Source organism: Enoplosus armatus, chromosome 12 (assembly GCF_043641665.1).
Source record: "Enoplosus armatus isolate fEnoArm2 chromosome 12, fEnoArm2.hap1, whole genome shotgun sequence".
In the NCBI taxonomy this organism is placed as follows: domain Eukaryota; kingdom Metazoa; phylum Chordata; class Actinopteri; order Centrarchiformes; family Enoplosidae; genus Enoplosus; species Enoplosus armatus.
This window is the reverse complement of record NC_092191.1, coordinates 13,829,579-13,854,802: the sequence shown is the minus strand read 5'-3', so window position 1 is coordinate 13,854,802 and position 25,224 is coordinate 13,829,579. Positions and strand designations below refer to the sequence as shown.

At 42.4% G+C, this 25,224-nt stretch overlaps 1 protein-coding gene across 1 annotated transcript in view; it reads left to right on the top strand.

The window, feature by feature from the left end:
* dst (dystonin) overlaps positions 1-25,224 on the top strand; it is a 100,743-nt gene that overhangs the window by 61,388 nt on the left and 14,131 nt on the right. Inside the window, exons 50-82 of the mRNA XM_070916524.1 lie at positions 439-562; positions 969-1,177; positions 1,332-1,649; positions 1,780-1,946; positions 2,067-2,223; positions 2,696-2,822; positions 4,114-4,349; positions 4,514-4,643; positions 5,043-5,242; positions 5,357-5,855; positions 6,217-7,685; positions 14,829-14,990; positions 15,187-15,357; positions 15,661-15,827; positions 16,138-16,297; positions 16,532-16,858; positions 17,009-17,093; positions 17,531-17,772; positions 17,883-18,089; positions 18,204-18,323; positions 18,442-18,549; positions 18,639-18,857; positions 18,940-19,143; positions 19,691-19,922; positions 20,423-20,649; positions 20,742-20,864; positions 20,975-21,076; positions 21,738-21,839; positions 22,204-22,377; positions 22,636-22,791; positions 23,018-23,215; positions 23,780-23,908; positions 24,494-24,664. Coding sequence (XP_070772625.1) covers positions 439-562; positions 969-1,177; positions 1,332-1,649; positions 1,780-1,946; positions 2,067-2,223; positions 2,696-2,822; positions 4,114-4,349; positions 4,514-4,643; positions 5,043-5,242; positions 5,357-5,855; positions 6,217-7,685; positions 14,829-14,990; positions 15,187-15,357; positions 15,661-15,827; positions 16,138-16,297; positions 16,532-16,858; positions 17,009-17,093; positions 17,531-17,772; positions 17,883-18,089; positions 18,204-18,323; positions 18,442-18,549; positions 18,639-18,857; positions 18,940-19,143; positions 19,691-19,922; positions 20,423-20,649; positions 20,742-20,864; positions 20,975-21,076; positions 21,738-21,839; positions 22,204-22,377; positions 22,636-22,791; positions 23,018-23,215; positions 23,780-23,908; positions 24,494-24,664 — 7,422 coding nt within the window. The remainder of the gene's footprint in view (positions 1-438; positions 563-968; positions 1,178-1,331; positions 1,650-1,779; positions 1,947-2,066; positions 2,224-2,695; positions 2,823-4,113; positions 4,350-4,513; positions 4,644-5,042; positions 5,243-5,356; positions 5,856-6,216; positions 7,686-14,828; positions 14,991-15,186; positions 15,358-15,660; positions 15,828-16,137; positions 16,298-16,531; positions 16,859-17,008; positions 17,094-17,530; positions 17,773-17,882; positions 18,090-18,203; positions 18,324-18,441; positions 18,550-18,638; positions 18,858-18,939; positions 19,144-19,690; positions 19,923-20,422; positions 20,650-20,741; positions 20,865-20,974; positions 21,077-21,737; positions 21,840-22,203; positions 22,378-22,635; positions 22,792-23,017; positions 23,216-23,779; positions 23,909-24,493; positions 24,665-25,224) is intronic.

Sequence of the window (25,224 nt, the reverse complement as noted above, 5' to 3'; positions counted from 1 at the left end):
TAGTTTAACTCTGGTTATTTGTAGCCTACATACTCCTACAATAGGATAAGAAACTATGCTGTCAAAGCTTTTGGCTGCAGTTAGGCTGAACATTTCTCTGAAGGGAGGTAGTGACTTACAACATAGATATACCCAGATAAGAGGCGCCTGGGGGCCAACCAAGGAACACTGTACTTTTGGCTTTGGTTACAAATCACAGCAAAGAATCCTGAGCCTTTCTGCAAATGTGACAGTCGAGGCAGACGGGTACATCTAAGTATATCTGTGGAATGACTCAATATTTCTGTAGATATTGTCCAGACAATCTTGCTCATCATCACTGTTGTTTTCATCTTCAGCCCATAATCTGTACAGTACAGTAAATGTAGACAAAGGACATTTATTTATGTGGATACAGTTTTATTTTCTCTGACCTCTTCTTACTTGATTGATCCACAGGCCCTGCAAGGTCAGATGACGGGACACCAGACTGCTGTTGACACATTACGCAAAACAGCTGAGTCTTTGGTGACATCTGAAGGAGACCTGCTGAGCAACCCAGATGAGATCCAGGAGACAGTAGGTGAGGGAAAAATCAAAGTAGGGAGCAGAATTTTGCACCGTCTGCATAATATCTGAGAATTTAAATGATTTTGGCATTTAAATATACAAGTTGAAAGATGCCAGACATTGAAATAAATCTGAAATATTCTTTAAAATTATATAACATAGCCCACACTTTACTAAAGTTTACACAAGTTATCAGTGTGAAATATGGCTTTCAGAGTGTCTCATTTGTAGTCCTTTTCCTCGATCATTGGTTTCTTGGCTTACACTTAAAAATGCTTTTACTCCACCACAATCTTCAAACTCATAAATGCCAAACAAGTTTTCTGCTTTGGTTTGAAATGTTTATCTCATAGTGCCTCCCAAACAATGAGAAATTATTCAGTTTTAAACATAACCTGATTTGTTTCCATGTATTGCAGATGACATAGTTGAGCGCTATGACAACCTGTCCAAGTCTGTAAGTGATCGAAATGAGAAACTGCAGATCACCCTGACTCGCTCCATGAGTGTCCAGGATGGTTTGGATGAGATGATGGGATGGATGGAGGGAGTGGAGGCCAGTGTGAAAGAGAAAGGACAAATTCCCCTGGACTCTGCATCCATTGGAGACATCCTCAGCAAAGAAGCAGTATGTATTCTTGTCATCATTTCAGCAGTTCAATAACTAGATACTACTAGATATCTATTATTTTACGCTATCAGCGGTTGATTTTGTTTTTTACCAGCTCCATATTCACTTTATTTAGCTATTAAAACTTTGCTGTTATCCTGTATTTTTTAAGGCATTAGAGCAGGACATAGCAAGTCGCCAGAGCAGCATCTCAGCCATGAAAGCCAAGGTGAAGAAGTTTGTGGAGACGGCAGATCCCTCTGCTGCTGCCCTTCTGCAGTCTAAGATGGATGCTCTCTCCCAGCGCTTCTCTGATGCCTGTGACAAGCATAAGCAGAAAGTTTCCCAACTGGAGCAGCTGAAGGAAAAGGTGGAACAGTTTGACAAGGTCGCAGATAAAGTTCAGCAGTTTGTTGTGAAGCGTTCACAAGATCTACACGAGACAGACGGGCCAGGGAAAACTTTCAATGAACTGTCTGAGCTAATGCAGGTAAATACACTGCTGACACTGTTTATAACCATACATGAATAAATTTGTAGTCTTTCAGTAATGTAACATATTCATCAAAAATTAAATGTTATACTGCAAAGAGTGACTGACTATTGTAATTTCACTGTAGAATACTAAAGCTGAGATGGCTGAACATGCCAGTGATTTGGAGAAGCTTCAGACTCTGTCCAAGGAGCTGTCTGAAATAAGCCCCGATGGAAACAAAGCCCAGATCCAGAGCAAGATGGACAATCTCTCAAATATTTTCAGCACCTTCAAAGACACTGTCAAAGAAAAGTAAGGGAGGGGAAAAAGAAGGTCTTTGTATATCTTAACAAATAGTTACACATCCTTGTTTGTATAATGTTTGTAATGTACAGATGGATGCATGACATGACTGATTCTTGTCCACTACAGGGAAGAGGAGGTATCATCCTGTCAGGACCAGCTGGGAGAGTTCAGATCTGCAGCTAGCGCTCTCACCAAGTGGCTGGAGCAGGCCAATGAGAAAGTACCTGCGGTTCAGTCAAACAGCAATGAGAAAAGTCTGGAGAAGGACTTGCAGATAGTCACTGTGAGTCATGAAGAAGTCTACTATAGACAGTGTTATTCCCTGGATTCCCATATATGTATTGTCCCACTGCACTTAAAGTGCTGGAATAGAAACAACAGAGGAAGAATCTATTTTGTAATAGATAGATGTCAGTGCGTTATAATAGATTATAGTCCTATCCTCCCTAAACTCCCCACTATCCCAACCTGCTTTCTCTGCCAACGAATGACAGATGGATGATATGTGTTTACACAGAACATATCTGGGAGTGAAACACTGTGTTGTCCAGCAGAGAGACTATTTTCTTTGCAAGATGGTACAGAAGTAGATCCTGAATGTAGTGTAAAAAGCAAGCGAGTCTCAGAAAAGTAAAATGATCCATTTTTTGCTTGTTTATTCTCACATGACATTTCAGACATCACCTTTTTCTTGCATGTGTTATGAATGCCTTGCTCCTATGTACCATTTGTCTGTCTTATTAATCTATCATCAGGGATTATTAGACGAATGGACATCCAATGGCCCTTCCGTCCAAGACCTGAACAGTAAAGGATCAGCGCTATGCAGCCTCATCACTTTCCTCACATCCCCTGCCAAGACAAAGACACCTAACAAGTCAGGTAAACTTCACTTAACCTCATATGTTTGATTCATTCGGTGGAATGGGAAGCATGGTGTTTGGGTGCACTTCTAAGTGCTTTATAATCACTAACCATTAGAGGTCATGGAAAGAACCTTCGCCAACAATCCTAGAGTCTGTCTGTCCTTCACACAAGCTTTGTCTTATGTCTTTGCATCAGCTCTTACTAATGGTGGTGGTCCAGGGAACCATTCCTACCTAACCAATAAAGGTAATCAAGTATGTGTGTTGATGCTGCTGTGTGAATACATTAGTTGTAACAGTAACAGTAACAGTATGTTCAGATTGTGAGTAATAACGTTACAGGAACAAAGACAATAAGACAAATGTAGTTCGTTGTTTTTTAATCTCCAATTTGAAAAACAAACACATAGGGAGTTATTTAATAATTTTCCATCAAGCTTTTTCATTAATGAATCGAAATTTAAAGGCTCCAACATCCATTAACGCACACAGGGTAGACATATGATGAGATTAGATGGGAGCTTTATTCATTGGGCCTCATGCAAGAACATTTTTCACATTCTTGTCTGCAGTATATGAGGCTCCAAGTTCTGCTCCTTTTTTGGACAGCTTTCATTCACAAAAATATCATACACAGTAAAAAGAAGAACTTCACAGTGCAGAACTTCAAGTCCTGCAGTGGAGAATCAGCAGATTAAACCATAACAAATTTGTCAGTGATAGTAGTAGTATTATAAGAACCAAAAATTGAGAAAATATTACTGCAGCTGTCAACACCTTGTCAGTACAGAACGACATTGTGACAGAAAAAAAGAAGGGATGATTTGACATGAACTTAGATGCTAGAAAACATCTTGCCAGAGCAAAGCGGTCCATGACTGAAATGGGAGGAAGTCCTGGAGATGGACAAGAGAACACATTAGCACAAATGTTTTTCTGGTGGAGAAAGTCAGTCAAACTGTTCATGACTCGAATTTGTACGAATTTGTAAATGCACAAATTCTCATATGTGCCACTTAATAACAAGTCTTTTCATGCTTGAGGCGCTTTTTTTTTATTGAATTCATGATTTACTGTGAAGACTTATTTAAAAGCTTGCAGTCACATCGATGATTTCCACAAATGCTAGCGTTCCATTTGCAGGGAGTTGGTGGTACTTTCCTCACTCACATTCTGAACATACTGAACCATAAGGCTACTTTGAGGTTATGATAACAATGCCTCACTGTTATCATAACCTCATGATGACTCTCTGCCCATAAGCTCCTGGTAAGGAAACTTAATGGAATACTTTTTGATGTCTTCAGAGCTGATGGTAATTCAGCAGAACATGTCATTTGTCAACGAGGGATACGCAAGCCTCGGGGAAACACTGAAAAGTCGAGCAGCAGAGCTGAGTAGTTCGGTGCAGGAGATCAAAGAGGCCCAAAAGGAGACGGACAACATGATGACGTGGCTGAAGGACATGAAAAAGACTGCAGCCTCCTGGAACAATGCAGCCACAGAGAAAGACTCAGTGAAAACACAGCTTGAACAGCAGAGGGTACAGAAGTGTTGTTGTCAGGCACCAAATAGACTGTTTTAAATTTAATTATGTTCGGAAACTGCACGCTGTCCTCACTTGTTCTGCTGTGAATGAGATAGTCATATGACACTCAAGTTGGAAATCACAGGGTTCAGCAATTATAATTTGTTTCATTCTCGCAGGCATTTGAAGAAGGCATGAAGCAAAAGCAGGAGCAGCTCCAGAAGCTCAGAGAGAAGCTCCTCAACTTGATTGAGACTAATCCAAACTCCCCCGAGGAAGCAAAATGGAAGCAGATGCTGGCAGAAATAGGTATGCATCAAGGTGTTGTCTCCAGATGGCCCAGGGTAATTTATGTCACTGAGACTGTCAGAGGTATGTTGAACCCTGCTGACGAAAAATGTATCTCATTACGGCACTGGCCTTTGAGGTAAGACTGTTACAAAATGGCATGTATGAGATGTTAGACCAGCCATATTACTAGTGTTCATCTTGTCATCCACACACCACATACAAACAGAGCATGTTAACAGAATATGAGTCTTTCTCAGTACCTGCTCTCTGCTACACCAGTTAAATTAACACATATGTAGTGCCAAGTCCTGCACAGTGGGATGTTTGCTAAGAGAACAGTAGGACAGTGGATAGAAAGGTGCTGTTGTGCTGACTAATGCAGACTGGTATGATTGTTCTGCCCCCCCCCCCGCGCAGATGCTGCTTGGGCGGATATCAGTGGCTCTGTAGAGGAGAGAAAGCAGCACCTGGAGCAGTCCAACAAGAATCTGGACATCTTCCAAACAACTGAGCTGCAGCTTGGTCAGTGGCTTTCAGAGAAGGAGCTGATGATGAGTGTCCTTGGACCCCTCTCGATAGACCCCAACATGCTTAAAATGCAGAAGCAACAAGTTCAGGTAAGTATCGTGCATGTTGTTGGGTATAACTTGAGGCTTTTACATCTCTTAAGAACCAGTATTTCCTCTAGTTTTCTGAGAGAATGTTCATCTTGACTGATTTTTGTCCTCCAGATCCTCCAGAACGAATTTAAGAGCCGTAAACCTCAATATGAGCAACTTGAGGAAGCTGCCTCTGCCATCCTGAGCTCCTCGGGCGACCAGGACCCCTCAAGTGGGAAGCTGGTGAGGGAGCAGCTCGCTGCTGTCACCCAGAAGTGGCAAGGCCTCACAGGACAGCTGGACCAGCGAGACAGCCTCATTGACCAGGCCGCGGTGAAGACTGGGCAGTTCCAGGGATTACTGAGGAGCATCAGTCAGTCTGCCACTCAGCTGGAGAATCAGCTCACCAACCATCAGGGCCAAAGCACCCAGCCCGATGCTGTGAAGAAGCAGTTGGAGGACGTCCATAATATCTCAACCCAGCTGAGGGAGGAGAGGAAGAAGCTGAAGGAGGCTGAGGCCATCAACGCAGAGCTCACAGGAATGGTGACTGAGGATTACCTCAAAGCAGACTTAGCCAGGCAGCTGGAGAGTGTCAGCAAGCCTTTCAAACAGCTGGAAGAGAAAGCAGGTTGGCCTTTTAACTTAACCCAATAATGTAGTGTTGTAATGTTTGGACAGAAAGAACCATTCTACATGTGTTGAATCCCTGTAAAATATATTTATTCTATGACAACAACTTCCCAGCAGTCTAAATTGTATTAATCACAATCTTGCTCTTGCTCTGGAGGGGGATTCATGCTGTATTTTTTTGTCAACTTTTTTACAACTTATTTTATATTTGACATTTGGTATCGTTAACTGAGACTGCTCACTAAATGATATCAGAAATGTAGAATGAAAAGTCATCTGCAGCTACCTTTTTGTTCCACGTTTTGCAGAAGAGGTGTTGCAGCATTTAACTCACTAATTGCCACATTTCCCTGTTGTAGCAAAACGGATCGAGCAGCTCAACTCAACCTTTGCCAGCTCTCAGCAGTTCCATCAGACCTCCAAAGACTTCCAGTCATGGCTGGGTGAGAAGCTCCAGGACCAGTCTAAGCCCCAGCTCATCTCTGCCAAAGTGGACGTCCTGCAACAAACCCTGGAGGAGCACAGTAAACTCCAGAAGGCTCTCAGTGAACACGGGGAAGCTTATAACACCATCACGGGAAAAGGGGAGATGCTTCTGCAGAACACTGACGGTGCAGAAAAGTTGGCACTGCAAGGGCAGCTTACTACACTCTCTTCCAATTGGGAGGAGGTGAAGAAGAGCTCTGTGGAACAGGCTGACAAACTCCAGACTGCTCTGCAGAGATCTCTGAAGTATCAGGAGCATGCAGAGAAGCTCAGTTCTTGGATTCAAGAGTGTGAAGCTAGCGAGGGCCGAGTCAAACTCACTGTTGATCCGGTTGCTGTGGAGAGCTCCATCTCTCAGGTGAAAGCTCTCCAGAAGGATGTCGACAAGCACAGAGGGATGGTGGAGCAGCTCAACGCGGCTGCAGATAGCCTTCTTGAGGTGGCCAACATGGACACTGAAGCTATCAAAGAGGAGAAGGCTAGCATTGGCAAAAGAGTGGACAATGTCGTGGAAGGTCTGCAAAACAAAAGGGAGTCCCTGGAGAAGATCTCTCACACAGTTAAAGAATTCAATGATGCCTACAAAGAGGCAAAGGGTCAGCTTGAGGGGGCGAAGAAGCAGGTGGATGCCTATGAATCACAGGGAGTGCAGGCACACAGCAACAAGAACCTGACCAACATGAAAGCCCAACATAAGAGTTTAGAAGGAGTGCAGAACCAAGTTGAGCACCTAAAGAACTTGGCCAAGGACCTTGTGGTAGATGTCCCAGATGCTGATGGAGTGACAGACCTCTTATTGCAGGCCGACAGCGTAGAAAAAGACTACAGCACCCTTAACAAGACACTAGAGGAGACATGCCAAGTCTTGGAGGGTAAACTGCAGGGCATTGGGCAATTCCAAACCAGCATTCGAGATATGTTCACCTGTTTCACAGACCTGGATGATGAGTTGGACAGCATGGCTCCTGTGGATCTTGACTTGGCCACTCTAAAAGAACAGCAGGACAGCATTCAGAGCTTTGTGGCTAAGCTGCAAGAGCTGATGGCCAACACGGCCAACGCTGGTGACAGCTGTAAGAAGATGATAGAGACTGAAACCTCACCTGACCTATTAGGCCTGAAGAGGGATCTGGACGCTCTGAGTAAGCAGTGTGGTAAACTGTTGGACAGGGCTAAAGGCAGAGAGGTACAGGTGCAGAGTACGCTCACCAAACTAGAGGAGTTGTATGGGAAACTTCACCAAGCGGAAGATAAACTCTGCAAAGCTGTGGACAAGCAGGCGTCCCAGGAGGCAGTCGGCATGGAGACAGACGTCATCAATCAACAGCTGGAGGCCTTTAAGGTATAGTGTCTCCAATTTAACCTTTGTTGTTAAGGTCTAAACATGGAGTTTCATTGAATTCAGTTGGTTAAATAATGATAAGTAATTGAGTTGGATGATCAAATATATGTGAAATCACAGCAGAAGTTACCGTAGTTCAATGTTGATTGAGTTTGTTTTGTTTCCTGTTTGTTTGATGCTCTCAGAGGATCGGTTTTAGCATGCAACCACTTTGTATTTTTGAAAATAAAGCAGAATATTTAATATTTGTCATTTGGTCCCATGCAGTCAGGGGCTGCAACTAACAATTATTTTCATAAATGAATAATTTGCTGATTATTTTCTCATTAATCGTTTGGCCTATATAACAACAGTGAAAAATGCCCATCACATTGTTCCAAAGTTAACAGAGAGATTTAAAGGTTTGAGGTTAGTGGGATGAATTCACAGATGAAAGTAGAATGTTTTGTCTAATTGGGAACAACCATAATTATTAACTCTTTCTTGTAAAATTAGAAAGAATAGAAAGTGCAACATGTATAGATTTGATTTGGTTAGTGAAATTCAGTTTTTAAACATAAAAGCCCCCTTTGGTATTTAAACTAGCAGTTACTGACAAATGCTATTTTCATTGTAACTATGACCTAATCTAGGCTAAAGTTACATGCTAAAAGCTATATTCTCTACTGTGTTTCACGTATATTTCAAAATTTTGACATTACTCTCATTACATAAACTTGCAATTAGAATTTTGGATGCTGTCTGTCCACAAAACCTTGCATTGGAGCAGATTACCAGCGGGCTCTTCACTGAGCACACTTGCTACATTCGTGGCAATCCTCTGGGGACTGCTGGCTCATTAAGGGCATCTGGTGTTAACAAAAGAGCTGCGGCCCATATGCAATGATGGTGCTGGAGGGATGGACCGTCACAGCCAGGTGGTCGCCAGCAGGGCGTCACTTGATTCAATGGCTCCAATAATGAAGCTGGGCCTGCATCCTGATCTCTGATATTGTTGTTCTTTTTATGTCTGACATTATCTCTGGCTCTTAGCTTAGAGTAGCCTGGTGTTAATTTGACCATTTTTGACACAGACACCAGTAAAGTGATGGTTAGTGATCATTAAAATGAAACCTTATAGTATGTAGTGCTGGGCTGAGCGTCCGTTAAGGCTTGTGGTGAAGTTAACACTGTGATTATATATCATTCAGATAAACCAGCTGATATGTGATTCTGCTTCTAGCTGCACTTTTGAAAATGTTGATCCAAGGATGTTATTTATGAAAACTTATCAGTACATGCTAGTAATAGATTTTATAACAGGTACAAAGCAGCCAAAATGCCAATGAACACAATAATCCAGCTATAGATTATTCCTTGAGGCTGTTTCTTATTGTATTAAAAATGTTCGGACTAAACAAATCATATATGCAGTACTACAGACATACCGTACAGCTTCCTTATTGTCCTAATGGTCTGTTTTCAATTTCTCTGACTCTCCATATTGTCTATAAAATCGTGGAGGCCTTTGTTGGTGTCAGTGAGGGATAAAAGGGGTAGCCATTAGCAAGATTTACAGACAGATGCAAAATATTTTAAAAGCCTGTAAATTCCTGTGGAGTTTTCCTAAAAGAGGATTAACCTATATTTAGAGGTGAAATTATGAAACACTTCTTCATTTATAGTATTAGATAGTATTACAATAAAACAATGTAAACAGCCGTGTATAGGCAAATGACACAGATCTGTCCTGAGATGTAGGTCAAGGGATTTTTTTTTTCAATTAAGGGGGTGCTGCACTCACGTAGGATGGCTACATCCAAACCTCCAGTTGAGATACATGGATTAAAATATCATTGGGGTAGTGGGGGTTGGGGGTGGGTGTCAGTTTGTTTTGTGTGGAGTTTGGCTTAAAGGCCTTGCCGGGTAACTATTAAAGAAGTGATTGATTCAAATTGTTGCTTAGCAGCATTGTCATGGTGCATGTTTTTACCCCCTCTTTGTCATGTGACCAGTCTGGGTTGAGGGGGCAGATACAGCCTCAGCTGCTGCTGGAACATACCCTTTGTTCTCGTACCAATACAGCAGCAAAGCAGTATCAGAACTTGAGTTGTTTCTTTATTTAGTTGCACCATTAAAACGTTAGATGATTGTGTCATAGTCTGTTTTATATTCTCTGTGGATCAGGCTCTTGTTACTGTAGGTAAGTGGGCTTTATTGGCACCTGGTGAGAAAGAAATAAACAGAGAAAGACACGCTTGGATTGGTCTCTTTCATGTGCTCTTACCATTTTAGGTCAAGTTTTGAAAGAGACATGCCTGGCTTCATGTGTTTATTCTTGTTTTTCACATGAGATTTGTAGGAGCTCGGCAGAGGAAGTCCTGGTGGAAATGTATATCTTTACGTGTAATTACCTTAAAGGACAGCTCAAGTGACTCAACACTACTGGGGGTTGGCGTGGGTGTCTTTTCTCGCTGTTCAGACATTACATCAGTGTCTCTTGCAACTCGGAAAGGAATTTCTAACTGAATCACACTGTAACTAACGTGGGTCATTGAAGTTGGTGAGGGCAAAAAGTGTCATTGTGACCACGTAGTGTTGCTTACTCACTGCCACATAGCAATGATACTCTCTTCTTAAAGTGAAACATGAAACCTCTACGGGCCTGTTGCTATACATGTAGAGTACACATTGTTTTGCTGTGAGGCGATTATGTTGAGTTTTCTATTCATCAAAGGTTTTTAGTGTTTGTTTCCAATGCCGACCTACATCTTAAGTGTTGAAGAAGTCCTCCACTGAACCTAAATTTCAGAAGACGGGTTTGAAAGCACTAGTCTGTACACACCCCTGCAACACATTATGTGACAATGACATGAAAACCCTTTAATAAGCAGCTGAATGTTGTTTCAGGCCTATGTTTCCTCAGTTGATCACCTCTTGTATAGTAAATAGAATAGTGCTTGGTTTGCTAGATAACAACTAAATCAATCTTAACAAGTGTTATCTATTCAATTGGCAGAATCAAATTTGATAATTTATTAATCGTTTAAGTCATTTTTTAAGCAAAAATGCCCACAATTGTTGGTTCTAGCTTCGTAAAAGTGTATATTTGTTGGTTTGCTGATGATTGCATACAGGATATCTTTGGGTTTTGGACTTGTATTTAAATATGTCAACTTGGGTTGTGGGAAAACTATTTTCCATTTGTCACTATTTTATGGCATTTTCAGGTCAAACGATGAATCGATTGATAAAGGATATAATCCATGATTATTAAGTATTCTATTCAAGCATTCATGCAAACAACTCCGTTGATAACCCAGGAGGTTCTCCTTCAACTTTTACTTCATTCTACTAAAAGTTACAGCTCAATCCAAATAAAAAGAACAGCAAAAGATCTGATTGAAAGATGATATTATTTATCTCTGGTGAGATTTGATAATCAGGTTTCTTCCACATAGAGAGCACACGTTTCTCCCCCTGTCTGACTCACATTTGGCTCTAATGTTACTGTTGCGTTGTCTCGCGCTGCGCCTGATTGTTTGGAGAGACTGATGAGTGGTGCAATTGTAAGAGCTTGTTTTGTTAGAACTTTTTGTCTGCAGTGCTTAAATGAAATTCAACATTTACAAGTTCACAAAGTAGTAAGTAATATGGGACAGCAGGGACAAAGGGACCTGCAGCAGCCAGGAAAACGACTAATATAATAATAAGTTGTATTCCTACATTCAAAAGTATAAATATTTGAAAACAATCCAGGTTTCAGTGGCTGAACATCCATTTTTAAAATCCCCACTAGGTGCTTATTTATCTCTGCCAGCATCCTCTTTCCGTCTCCTCTCATGCGTGCAGAACTGGACAAAGAAGTTGGGATTGTTCAGCTCTTTACTGAGCTACTGTGGTGTAGACAATCCAGGAAACAAAAATAAATTCCTTTCATTATCTCCTCTATTCTCCTTTCTTCCCTTACCCCGGTCACTGGACATAAAAAGCGCCTTCATGCACTTGGCAGAGCCGTCGGTGTTAAATTACCTGGGACCTGTGCCTCCCTCAGCATTCCACAGTAATTAAGAATATCTGCAGGGTCCACAGCAACCGTCCACAAGAAGAAAACAGAGGGCAAAGAGAGAAAAAAGGAAAAAACGTGTATCTATTTCAGCATAGTGTGATGTCACCAAAGTGGGAGCTGCTGCTGCCTGCTGGTCTATGTTTTTTTTTTTTTTGTGAAGTAGAAAAGCTGGTGCGTATCGCTTTCCCTCCCCATTCCCTCAGTCACTGAAAGAAAAAAAAAATGAAGAAAAGTGAGTGATTGTGTCATGATGCAGAAGATGGCTTAGAAGTGAAGTCATATGGGCCATGCTGACATAAGGGGGAATTAGAAAGGGGGGGGGGGGGGGGGGGTCATGTGTCCACCAATCAACATGTGCCGGAGCGGCTCTGAGCACAAATGGAGTTGTGGCAGATGTTGTCTGAATAATGAGCGGGGGCGGGGCATGAAACCCTCTGCCAGGAGGGTGTCTGTCATTGCGAGGGAGCGATGAGAGAGAAAGGGTAGGCTTTTTTGTTTATCCAGGAGTACCAGCTCTCCTCTGAACTGCCCACAGTTTTCAGTAGAGCTTGCTGGATTTGTCTGTGGATATTTTCACTTTGCACTGGTGATTTTCTTTTCACATGGATGCTGCGAGGACTTCAGGGAAAAAGAAGCACTTTGGACCAGAGGAATAGTGATTAAGTTTTGGCAATGCACGGAGGAGAGCCTAGAGGAATATCTTTGGGATTGCTGACTGTATTGGAAGACTGGATTTTCATTCCTAATACGGACTATGAAGCTGCTATTTGGTCCTAGCATTTGTTTGGGATTATTTTGTATTTGTGATATATTTGGATTTCTAAAGCCTTTATTTTTTGTATCTAGATCAACTTAATTGTGACCATAATCTTTAAAAGAAAAGTACCTGTAGATTTTATTTGAAAAATAAGTGGAAACGTTTAGTATTTATTTGTTAACTTCTCATTTAAGACAAATTATTTTGCACACATTTGCTTCTCATGTAAATTGATCACATTGCTCTTTTTTTAAATGACTTTAAATGACTTCTGTGTGCACTAAAGCAACATATACCTCAAAGGATTTCACTACATCCTTAATCTTTTCTTTGTAGTCAGTAGTGACGATTGTTTTAGCATGGGCAAACCGCTGAGCAGACCAGATTGCCTCAGACAAAACCCTTCCTGTGTGGGGAAGGGGGAGGAGGAGGACCTGAACATTGATGACTGCTACGTGCCCCAGAGGTCCATTTATGACACCGTCCGGCTCAACGAGCAGATAGACTCGGGCTCTAAAGGCAGCCTTTCCTCCCGGCACTTTACAGGCACCCTACCTTACACTCACCGCACGTTAGACCTCAGGAGCCTGTGTGGAAATGGAGCTCTCTCTGCTTCCAGTTCGTTTGAGCTCCGGACCCGCAAACCTGCCATGCTGGACGAGCGTGTGGTCTTTGATGGACTTAAACTCAATGGGCACATAATCAGGGCGACTGATACAGTGCTGCCTAAGTCACGTCTCCAGGGAGGAGAGAAGAAGGATCATCCCCATCATCGACGGTCCTGGCGGACTTTTGCCCCCACTAATTTGGGCGAGTACGCGAGCCGCAGTGGAACCTTGTGCTCCGGGAGTGTTGAGAGACCGGGGTTGATCAATGGCAGGAGAGGGCAGAGTATGACCAGCTCACTGACATCTGAAGAGGACTCGGGTCTGTACAGCCCTACTGTGGAGAGGGAGCGACATGCTCATAGATCCCACAAAAGAGCAGGCCCCGGTACAAGGAGCCTCTCGTCTTCAGAGGCGATGCATATGTCCGGGGACCTGAGAACTGGGCGATCACTCAGCTCAGGGCAGGAGGAGTTCCCCTTCTCACCTGCAAGGGACAACCGGTCTCTTTACCACAGTAGCAGCTTGGTCCAGGAGCCACGACGAACAGAATCTGGTGTGGTGGATCTCAGTGAAAAGGGCACCCTCAGCAATGGAGAATACAAATTCTCCACAGGGAGGTTATCCTCAGGGTCAGCCTCCAGGACTCAAAACGAAAGCTCCGGTTGGCGTTCCAGGACTTTAACAGACTATGATGAGCTATCCACTGCTGAGCTGTTAGAGGATGTGTCATCTCAGGACGACTGTGAGTTGGTTAGTGTGGTGGTGACACAGCCTGAGACATACGGAAACTCTGTAACTCTACCCATAGAGAGCCGCCAGCCAACTAAACCATGTACTGTGCAACATGGAGCGTCCAAATACAACATGGAGGAGCTGGAGGAGTTTCTGCAATCGGTGGAGGCCTGTCTGCCTAAAAGTTTACAGACATTCCAGCACGCAGGAGAACAGGAGATAGAGGCCTTACTGAATGCCATCTCTGCGTGTCCTGAAATGGACCCTATGGGTTATTTCTCCCCACAGGTGCCTAAAAAATCCTTTTCCTTAATTTCAGAGTTTTGCTCATTAGCTGGTCCAGCACATGGTTCACTAGATGATACGCCTCTTTAGATGAGTTTTTCCTGGCTGCTGGCTTGCTGTTTTTCTTACATATCTGATTACGTGATGAGTGAAATAGGTTTTGCTCACTGGTTCAGCCCGGAGGTCTGTCTATGTGGTTGTGCGCAGCTGTACTTTAACTGTTAGCTCTGCTTTTATAGAAGCTGCTGACTGGTTAGGGAGTTGTTTATGTCAGCTGGATTTTTAACACTAAACCTGAGGTGATGTCGTGGCAATCATGTCTGTGGATTGGGATAACTTCCTGGCATCACTTTGGACTTTCTTCTATAAACTCTAGAACAACGTCATCCAATTTTATGTATTTTTATTGTTGCCTTTCTGATATGTTTCAGAGAACGTACATGTGCTCAGTAACACAAAGGGATTTTAGAAGAGAGAGTCATGACAGGGAGTAATATTGTAATTCAATTTAGTGTGAAAGTGGAATTGTTGAAAATGAACCAAATACTTAATTTGGTCTAGTTCCAAAAAATCTAATAAAACTAAGACATCAATGAAATCTGGGGCCTTTACAACTGGAACAGCAGGTTTAATGAACCTCCAAATAAGACTGATGACATTGTAATTTGAGCACTTAGAAAATATTTATTCTGATTTGTTCCATTTGTCTTTAGGCTTTCCAGAAAGAGGACATTGATCCATTGCAGACGCAGCTTCAAGACATCAACTCCCTCGGCCAGGGCCTGATCCAAACCGCTGCCAAAGGCACCAGCACCAAGAAGCTTGACGATGACCTGGAGGAAGTCAACACAAAGTGGAATACCCTCAATAAAAAGGTTATTTGCTTTATACTAGCGGTCTGACCGGTTGATGTTTGCTTTTGAATAGTGGTCATTAGTGAAAACCTAAAGAGAGATTGGCAGTGTAATGAGTCATTCGTCCTTACTATTTGTTATAGTGTTACCCTTTGATGAGTTTCTGGGCGCAGTTTAAGTTGACAGGTGACATCTATATTTACCATGTGGTCTGCAGATTGCTGAGCGTTCAGCCCAGCTGCACGAAGCCCTGTTGCATTGTGGGAGGTTCCAGGATGCTCTGGAGTCACTGCTCAGCTGGTTGACGGACACGGAGGAGCTCGTGGCCAATCAAAAGCCTCCATCTGCAGAGTTCAAAGTGGTCAAGGCACAGATACAAGAGCAGAAAGTAAGCTGGTATCACGTGATACAAACACAAACACATAAAAACACAGATATAAAATACACCACCAGTTCTATTTCAATCTTTCCACTTCAACACTAGAAAATCAACGCAACATTATGACTTTAACATTCATCTTACTTAATTGCCACCCATTGTTAAACATGAGTGTTGTACACAAAGCTTTTCGTTTAATGGACACTTAATTTGTGCCTGTTAGATTTACTGTTTTTCACCACCAAGCAATGCTTGTGATTAGAGCATGTTAAAGTCGCCCAATAACTCTCCTCCTTTGTTTGCCTTTGACAGCTCTTACAGAGGCTGCTGGATGACCGAAAGCCAACAGTGGAGCTGATAAAAAAAGAGGGTGGGAAGGTTGCAGAACTGGCAGAGTCTGTGGATAAGGAGAAGGTTGCAAAAGAGATTGAATGCCTGGGGCAGAGGTGGGACACTCTGCTCAAGAAGGCTGAAAACAGGTCTGTATAAACGCCTGTAATATTAAACCTCCTTCTAAATGCCTCATTTTTTTACCCTAATTGAATTTGTGTTTTTACCTAGATATAGATCAGGGAATATTCCAAACTTATCAAGAATGTCAAACTCCTAAATTCACTCATTCGCTTTCTTGCCAAGATTCAGATGAGAAGATTGATATCACTCTAATGTTGGCCTGTAAAGCATTATTAATATGTTGCTAACATTTCCCAATAACAGATATTTTTTAGAGGTTTGGTTGAGATTAACTCACTCTGTCCATTACTGTACTTATCTGCATGAATGTGTCAGGCACAAGCAACTGGAGAGCATCTTAGTGGTCACTCAGCAGTTCCACGAGACCCTAGAGCCCCTGAGCGAGTGGCTCGCAGCTACAGAGAAACACCTAGCCAACTCCGAACCCATCGGCACAGAGACGTCTAAGCTGGAAGATCAGATCTCTCAGCATAAGGTAATATCCATCATCCATCATCATTACCATATGTTTCTGGATGTTTTTATGACACAATCAGTTATGTTCAGCTGAATTTAGTTTCATTCATTTTGCTCATTACTTTAAGTTTGTGTTTTTCATGAATCCCCATTCCGTTTCTCATTCAATTTCTGTTTCATGTTTTTTGTTTTATGTGTGTGCTTTCTGTGTGTGTCATATCTCCCTGGTTTGTTTCCCACCGCCTGTGGTCAGGCCTTAGAGGAGGAGATTATGAATCACAGTAAAGACCTGTTTCAGGCCGTCAGTCTGGGTCAGATGCTCAGAAGTGTGAGTTCAGTGGACGATAAGGAGTTTGTTCAGTCCAAACTGGACGCCACCCAGGCCAGTTACATAGAGCTCCAGGAGCGATGCAGGAGGAAAGCCGAGATGCTGCAGCAAGCTCTGGCAAACGCCCAGCTGTTTGGAGAGGACGAAGTGGCCCTCATGAACTGGCTCAGCGAGGTGCACGCGAGGCTGGGTGAAGTGTCCGTGGAGGACTACAAAATAGATGTTCTTGAAAAGCAGCTGGCAGAACAACGGGTATACACTCCTCCTCAGGCCAAGCATTATGTTGTCCTTTGATTTAAGTTGCATCAATCATGTTCAGTTGATTTTAGTGATTTGTGTGTCATGCATCGTTTACAGTTTCCTGTCACTCTCAATGACTTTCTAAGGTTGTTTTTCTTTTAGGCACTACAAAGTGATATTGAGTTGAGGAAGAAGAATGTTGACCAAGCCATCTCTAATGGGATGGAGCTTCTGAAGCAAACAACAGGCATGTCTGACTTTATGACTTTCCTATCACAGTTCATACAATTGAATCTCAGCAAACAATCTGTCTCTGTAGTACACATCATAAGGTTGCTCACCTTATTTAGGGAGCAGTTCAACAGCAGACAGCGTCTTCTTCAGAATCCTATATTGGTTGAAGTCGAATTTTCAGAAAGCACTGTCAGTTTCCTATCTGCCAACTAATTTAAAGAAATAGTTCAACATTTTCAAAAAATGCAGTGAAATGTGTGGCCTCAAACACCATTTTGTCTTTAAAACATCTCACATCACTGACAGAATTTGTGCAGGCTGCTGCTTACATGAATCTTGCTCTGCTCTCCGTTTTCAGCCAAGCTAGTAGCACACTGTACTTCCTTATACTACAGCAGAAATGCAAAACTCATTGAATTAATATATATTATAATTTATTCCTATTTATAGGTGATGAGGTAGTTGTTATCCAAGGCAAACTGGACGGAATAAAAACAAAGTACGCTGAGATCTGCTCCCTGAGTGACAATGTTCTGAAGACATTGGAGCGGGTTTTGAGTCTCTCTTCTAAGCTGCAGCATGCACATGAGGACCTGAGCTCCTGGCTTGACAAAGTAGAGGCTGAGACCAGCGCTTTTGCTGACCAGGAGCCAGTGGGCGAGCAGCTTCTTCATGCACAAAGCAGGCAGAAGGTAAGAGTTTCTACAATAAAAGAAATAAATACTTCGCAGTGAGCTGCTTTTCAAAAACACATCTGTGCATTCATTAAGCTTAAGTTTGTGTTGTCTGTAATCTTGTGCAGGCCTTGTTGAAGGAGACAAAAGACCAAAAACCTGTGATGGACAAGCTGAATGAGTTGAGCAGTTCTCTCCTGGATCTGATCCCCTGGCACACTCGCGAGGGTCTGGACAAGCTGGTGACGGAGGATAATGAGCGGTACAGAGGCGTCTGCGACACCATCACCCAGCATGTCGACCAGATCAACGCTGATATACTCAAGTCACAGCAGGTAAACCAGAGAAACGGATAAACAGCTTTTTCTCATTTAGCTTTCATTTCCGTATTTTCTAATTGGGAGTTGAAAGGTTTTCAGCACTGCAAAAGGATTTTTGTCTGTTTCCAGTTTGAGCAGGCTGCAGACACTGAACTCTCCTGGCTGACTGAAGCTGAGGGGAAGTTGCTGTCGATGGGCGAGATCAGGCTGGAGCAGGACCAAACCACAGCCCAGCTCCAAGCACAGAAGGTTAGCCTGTCATACTGTGTGTGTGTGTATGGATAGACACACGCCTCCATTTCAACAAAGCACAGTAAACACAGCGGTTTGTTTTGTAATGTCCAAACTCACTCTACCGGTTTTGCAGATCTTCTCCATGGACATCATGAGGCACAAAGATGCTGTGGACGATATTGTGAAAACAGGAAAGGCTATCATGAACAGCAAAAACCCGGAGGAGAAAGAAATCTTGAAGGTGAAAAGAATTTATTTCCAATTTGAAGCGGGTAATTATTCATTAAGTATAAGCACACAAGTTAAAGGATCTTCTTGTTTTCCAATCAGGCCAAGACTCAGACCCTCTTGGAGAAGTACGGTATCGTCAGTCAGCTGAACTCAGAGCGCTGCCTGCAGCTGGAGCGAGCCCAGTCTCTGGCCGGGCAGTTCTGGGAGACCTACGAGGAGATGTGGCCGTGGCTTCAGGAAACCTTGAGCACCTTCAGCCAGCTGCCCCCACCTGCCATCGAGTACGACACACTCAGGCAGCAGCAAGAGGAGCTCAGGGTAAGAAGCCAACAGAAGCAGATGTTCAGCACAGCACTTTCATTTAAGCGATGAAAAACTTAATGTGTTATATCCTCTCCAGCAAATGCGAGAGCTGATTGCAGAGCACAAGCCCCATATTGACAAGATGAACAAGACTGGGCCTCAGTTACTTGAACTCAGCCCAGTGGAGGGGGTTCCCATCAGAGAGAAGTACACGGCTTCAGACCAACTTTACACCAAACTCAAGGCTGATGTCAAGCAGAGAGCTGCTACTCTGGATGAGGCCATCTCCAAATCCACCCAGGTGAGGAGCAGTTCCTCTCTGGGTGTTTCTAAGGACATGTTTTATTTTTGTTGGCTCTTTGTTTGTATGTTTTACTGTCTAAACGTTTATGACTCATGATCATTTTGCAACAAATTATTATTTTTGTTTTTGATTAATCTCATTCATTCATTACTTTCTTGATTTATTAATGAATTGTTTAGTATGAAATAGAAGAAAAGAGTGAAAAATGTCCATCACAATTTTCCAGAGCCCAAGTTAATGTCTTCAAATATGTTGTTTTGCAAATCTAACACATTATTTACAATAATATAAAACAGAAAAAAGCAGAAAAGCAAATCCTCATATTTGAGAAGCTGAGAAACATTTTTGCTTGAACATTAATTGAAGCAATTAATTGAATTAGTAAAATCATTTTCAGCTTTACTTTGCATACAGGGTTTTGTTTACAAAAGGTTCTGTCTAGAAATGGATTTCACAAATTAGTTTTATAGGATTGTTTCTGTAGTGATATTAATATAAAGTATAAATACAAACTGAGGTGTTTCCTTTCCTCGTTCACCACCAGTTCCATGATAAAATCGACCCGATGCTGGAATCCCTGGAACGGATCGCTGAACGCCTGCGCCAGCCTCCGTCCATCTCGGTGGAGGTGGACAAGATCAAGGAGCAGATTACCGAAAACAAGGCCATCTCTGTGGATTTGGAGAAACTGCAGCCCTCTTATGAGACACTGAGACAGCGAGGCGAGGAGATGATCGCACGATCGGAAGGAGCAGACAAGGACATATCTGCCAAAGGTATGGTATATATTATATCATCTTATTTGTTTAATTTGATTTGATATCCTTTCTTTTATTTAATTGAATCCAGTTATACCATAATAGGGCACTGTGATAATGAAGAGCCAATAAGACAAATTGTGTAATAAAAGGTCAACAGCAGGGAAAGTATCAGAGGCATACTAAACACAGCACTGGCCTAACCCTTTAATTACCTTTTAATTTATCAAAACATGTGTAATCATTCTTAAAGTCCTTGGCTTAAGTTCTTTTTTGTCTGCTGGATTGCAAAAGCTTTCCTCCAGGTGCGGCTTTAACGGGAATGCCATTCTTTAAGAGACAGAGACCAAACAGTAACTCATTAAACCTGTGAATGTGCGAGTTGTGTTCCCCAGCACTCACAGCTGAGGAACACATGCTGATATCTGTGGCCTTCTGTGTGTATTCCATATTTAATGTTCGTCATTGATTTACTGTATATTCATTGTAATTGTCACTTGTGTTTTTCCCCCCACAAGCTGTACAAGACAAACTGGACCAGATGGTGTTCCTCTGGAGCGACATCCAGGCCTTACTGGAGGAGCGGGAGGCGAAGCTGCTGGATGTGATGGACCTGGCAGACAAGTTCTGGTGCGACCACTGCGCTCTCATCGTCACCATCAAAGACAGCCAGGACCTGCTGAGAGAACTGGAGGAGCCCGGAGTCGATCCCTCAGTCGTCAAACAGCAGCAGGAGTTTGTGGAGGTCAGACAGAAGATGACATTATTGAATCAACCAACAGGCTAATTAAGAGTGATGGTAACATTAGTTTTAAAAACTGCTTTTCATTCCTACAGGGATTCAAGGAGGAGATCGATGGACTGCAGGAGGAGCTTGATGTGGTTCAAAACCAGGGAGCAGAACTCATGACTGCTTGCGGGGAACCTGATAAACCTGTGATAAAGAAAAGTATTGATGAGGTAAAAGATCTTTACACAGACATGTTTTCTTCTTCACTGGCTGATACTTTCCATGCTGTTTTCTTTGCCTGCATATGGCTTAGGGTGAAGTTCTCGTGTCATTTTTCCAGGTGAATTCAGCTTGGGAAAATCTCAATAAGACTTGGAAGGAGAGAGTAGAGAGACTGGAAGAAGCCATGCAGGCAGCAGTACAGTTTCAGGATGGCCTGCAGGTACGTTGATCACTACTTCAGTGTATTTGTCAGGAATAATCTGAAATAATTCCCTGAACACAATGACAAAGTTTATTTTTAGTTTATTTTGCTTTGAAATTCTTCCTAAACTTACCCCAAATCCTAAAGTGTTACTCATACAACAGACTGTTATTTTTCATTTGTCTTTATTGTATAACTAATGATAAAATATACTTGTTCATCGAGACATATACATGCATTTGAAGGTTAAACACACAGTGAACCAGCCAGTTTTTAAGGCCTTCAGATGAAACCACAGATTACAGTTCTTTTTTATTGCTCTTGCTTGAAGTGATATGACATTTTATGAGAGACCTATTCATTTTGTAACAATAAACACCAACCACAGCGCTTTGCTTTATAGGCTCATGTGTATAAAGTTCTTCTTAGATCTTTTCATGGTGGGAAAGGAAGAGTCTTCTACACGGCTGCTTTAATTTTTACTAACTTTAAGGATTGACACAATACAGATGATAGTATTTAAGTTCAGGACTTGTTTTTCATCTTTATTGTGTTTGTTTACCTAATTTGTCAACCCTACAGATTTAGTGCACAACATGACACTGACTGTGAAACATGACTCCCTGTGCACTACACTTTGTTTTCTCTCAGTAACAATGGTTTCCCACCTTGTACGCAGGGTATGTTCGACTGGGTGGATATTCTGGAGAGCAAACTGGATTCGATGTCACCTGTAGGCACAGACCTGGAAACTGTCAAGCAGCAGATTGTAGAGCTCAAGGTACGGTGTTTTATTTGTGTTTAAATGAACAACAGCAGAATATTCTAATATGCTGACATTACAAACATTATAAACATTAATTATACATTAATATACTTCTTTAACTTTACTGCAGTATCCACTGTTGCAGAAGCTCTGTCATAGAGCAGCTGTGTTTATGTTGAGTGCTTGATTCATAATCTGCCCCTGTTTTCCACAGGTACAAAAGTTCCATAAAAAGCTTCATAAAGTCTTCACGTTGTCTTTGATGTACAATAAGACAAATGTCATGTTGAAAAGGCATCGCTAGAAGGGTCGGATGTCCACAAAGCTCTGCACTTCTGTTGACTGATTGGGTGTACCGCTGTATGTGCCGGTGTTTCAGGAGTTCAAAGGAGAGGCGTACCAGCTGCAGATCGAGATGGAGCGCCTGAACCACCAGGCAGGCCTCCTGCTGAAGAAGGTGACGGAGGAGGCTGATCGCTGCGCCATCAAGGAGCCGATGTCTGAGCTCAAGATGCTCTGGGACAACCTGGACGAGAAGATCATCAGCCGACAGGTCAGAAAAGGGAAATGTGTAGAGGGAAAGCTTCATTCCAAGATTAAAAGTTATATAACAAATCAAATATAAAATATAATATAAAATATAAACATTATATGATTTGAAAATACTGATCTCTAGACACTGATACTATTTCTACAGCTCCATATTGACTAGAAAACCAATCCAACAGGCCGTGGATTGTGTTGTGTTGTATGCATGTCAAGTGCTGTCACTCGCTGCAGTATCCAATGGTTTAATCTGTCATTAATCCAGCACAAACTGGAGGGAGGCCTCCTGGCACTGGGCCAGTTCCAGCACGCCCTGGACGAGCTGCTGGCCTGGATGAGCCACACCGAGGAGCTGCTCAACGAGCAGAGGAAGGCCGGAGGAGACCCCAAAGCCATCGAGATAGAGCTCGCCAAGCATCATGTAAGACAAAAAGTTGTTGTATTTTGTCCCTGTGTAAATTCCAATAAGCTGCTGTTACTTTTAATAGTTTATATTTACTTTTAATATATGGAAATAGAACAAGGAGGCAGTAGATTTATCATCCTTTATTCCAAAATGAGCCTTTGCCCATGCAGATTATGCAGGTTTTGTCCTTTGTGCTTCAGATCTAACATCTTGCCATTTCTGGCTGCTTTTGTCTCTACAGGTTCTCCAAAATGATGTGTTTGCTCATAAGGCGACAGTTGAGACAGTCAACAAGGCCGGTAATGATCTGGTGGAGTCCAGCGCTGGAGAGGAAGCTTCCAGTCTGCAGAGCAAACTGGAGATGCTGAACCAGCGGTGGAAAGCCATCCTGGAGCAGACGGCGCAGAGGAAGCAGCAACTGGAGAGTGCTCTGCTTCAGGTGTGAAAATGATATTCATCACAACTTAATAGGCCTAGGCCTTATTTGTGTTTATTCACTGTTTAATAAGCTGTGATTGATTCTTTTCTCCCAGGGAGCTCCCTCCTCATTCCTTCTTCGTCCTGTTGAGTTTCTATTCGCAAATTTGACCTTCAGTAGGGTGCTTTGATGTGAGGGGGATATGAGAAACAGAAATATGTCCTGGATTTCAATTTTTATTCAAGAAATGTTTGAATAATCTGTTCCAGGTTGAGAGGGTTTTCATAGATGAGATTCTGGAGTATTTATCAGAAAAAAAGTTTAATTTGGTACCCAGTTAAGTTACACAGTTCAGTTTTAACATTTAATTTAAAATAAAAACAACACTTTCTTATTTTTGTGATTTGGGAGGCTTTAATTCATTACATGTCAGGCTTTTTCATTTATATTGCAGATAGCCAGTTTTGGAAGCTAAATTAATCCAAGGAATTAATAACTCAGACATCCTCCTCTCTCAGCCATAGGTTGCTAACAATGGGTGTGTGTGACACCTTTTGTCCTGACTCAGGTTGTATTGTGTTGTAGGCCCAAGGTTTCCATGGTGAGATAGAAGATATGCAGCAATGGCTGAAAGACACAGAACGTCAGCTGTTGGCATCAAAGGCTGTGGGAGGCTTACCAGACACGGCCCGGGAGCAGCTTAACGCCCATCTGGTATGTGTTTAACAATATGAAAGGCTACATACAGATGGCAGGCTTGTGAGGGGACGACTATGTCTTTTCTGTGTTTTATCTGAAGTGTGAAAATTAAATGACACTGCAAAATACTCTACTTGCATCCCCCTGCAGAGGATGACAAAAAGCCTTAAAGTGTTTCAAATCGATTCAGCCATGTCAGACTATAATGAATTTAGGAATGTTTTCCTTCTTTGTTTTCCTTTTTCTCTAATGGAGAAGCTCAAGACACTGTCACAACAAACTCCTTAAAGAAGCGTCAGTGGTGACATCTTACAGAGCCAAAAACAGACAGATTACTTGAAAGAAATAACTTTTATTAGATTAGATGTTTAAATGTTTGTGGGAACACGACCCTGAGAGTCTCAGCTTGCCTCACTGTGCTCATTCTTTCACCATTTTTGGACAAGATCATGTTCAGAACATAAAAATAAAGTGCACTGACAAATTCATCACATGCACAGACTCTCACATTGTCATCCAAAACTACAGCAGAGCTGTAATTTGGTCTGTTTGACGAAAGCATCACTGTCCATGTGTGCCATTGTGTCTGTTTTCTTGCAGGAGTTGTGTTCTGCCTTGGAGGTGAAGGAGGAGCTGTATCAGGAGCTGATGAACAAGGGCCACCAGCTGCTCGCCGTGACGCCCGAGGGTCCAGACAGCAACACCGAGCAGGACCTCGCCAACCTGAAGGACAAGTGGGAAGCCGTGCAGGGGAAGGTCGCTGAGAGAAAGGTATGGATCTAAGGCTGCGGTGAGGAAGGCAGCGCTACACTGATATTAGCTTAATGATTCACAACTTCAGCTTTAGGTCCCAGTTACGGATCGCTGACATTCACTTGAGCCGTGACTCTGTATTTGTAAGCCTCTAATCCCGGTGCCGATAATGAATGGTGTAGGGACGGAGTGCTGGCAAGGACACACAGGATGTGGTTACACTGTAGATCACAGTAGGCCAGTTGTTGCTGTCTGAGTCAGCGTGGAACAGTGGTCTCATATGTTGCCATAGTGATCAGTTGACAAGTGCATGAAATTAAATAATAGAGATAAACTAATATTTGAGCCAAAATAAAGACTCATTAGCCACTATGTGACATCTCATTTATATGTTATTCCTTTGGAACATTTTCACACTTTTGTGGCTACAATAAATAAACATTTGCCTGACAAAAAGATAAATCATCTCTCCCTTACCACTCTCACTCCAGATATGGAGCTCCTCATTCTGGCTGCTTGAGAGTTTGCTGTAACATTTCGCTTTTTGCTTCCTATTTACTTTGGTCCTGTTCCCAGGA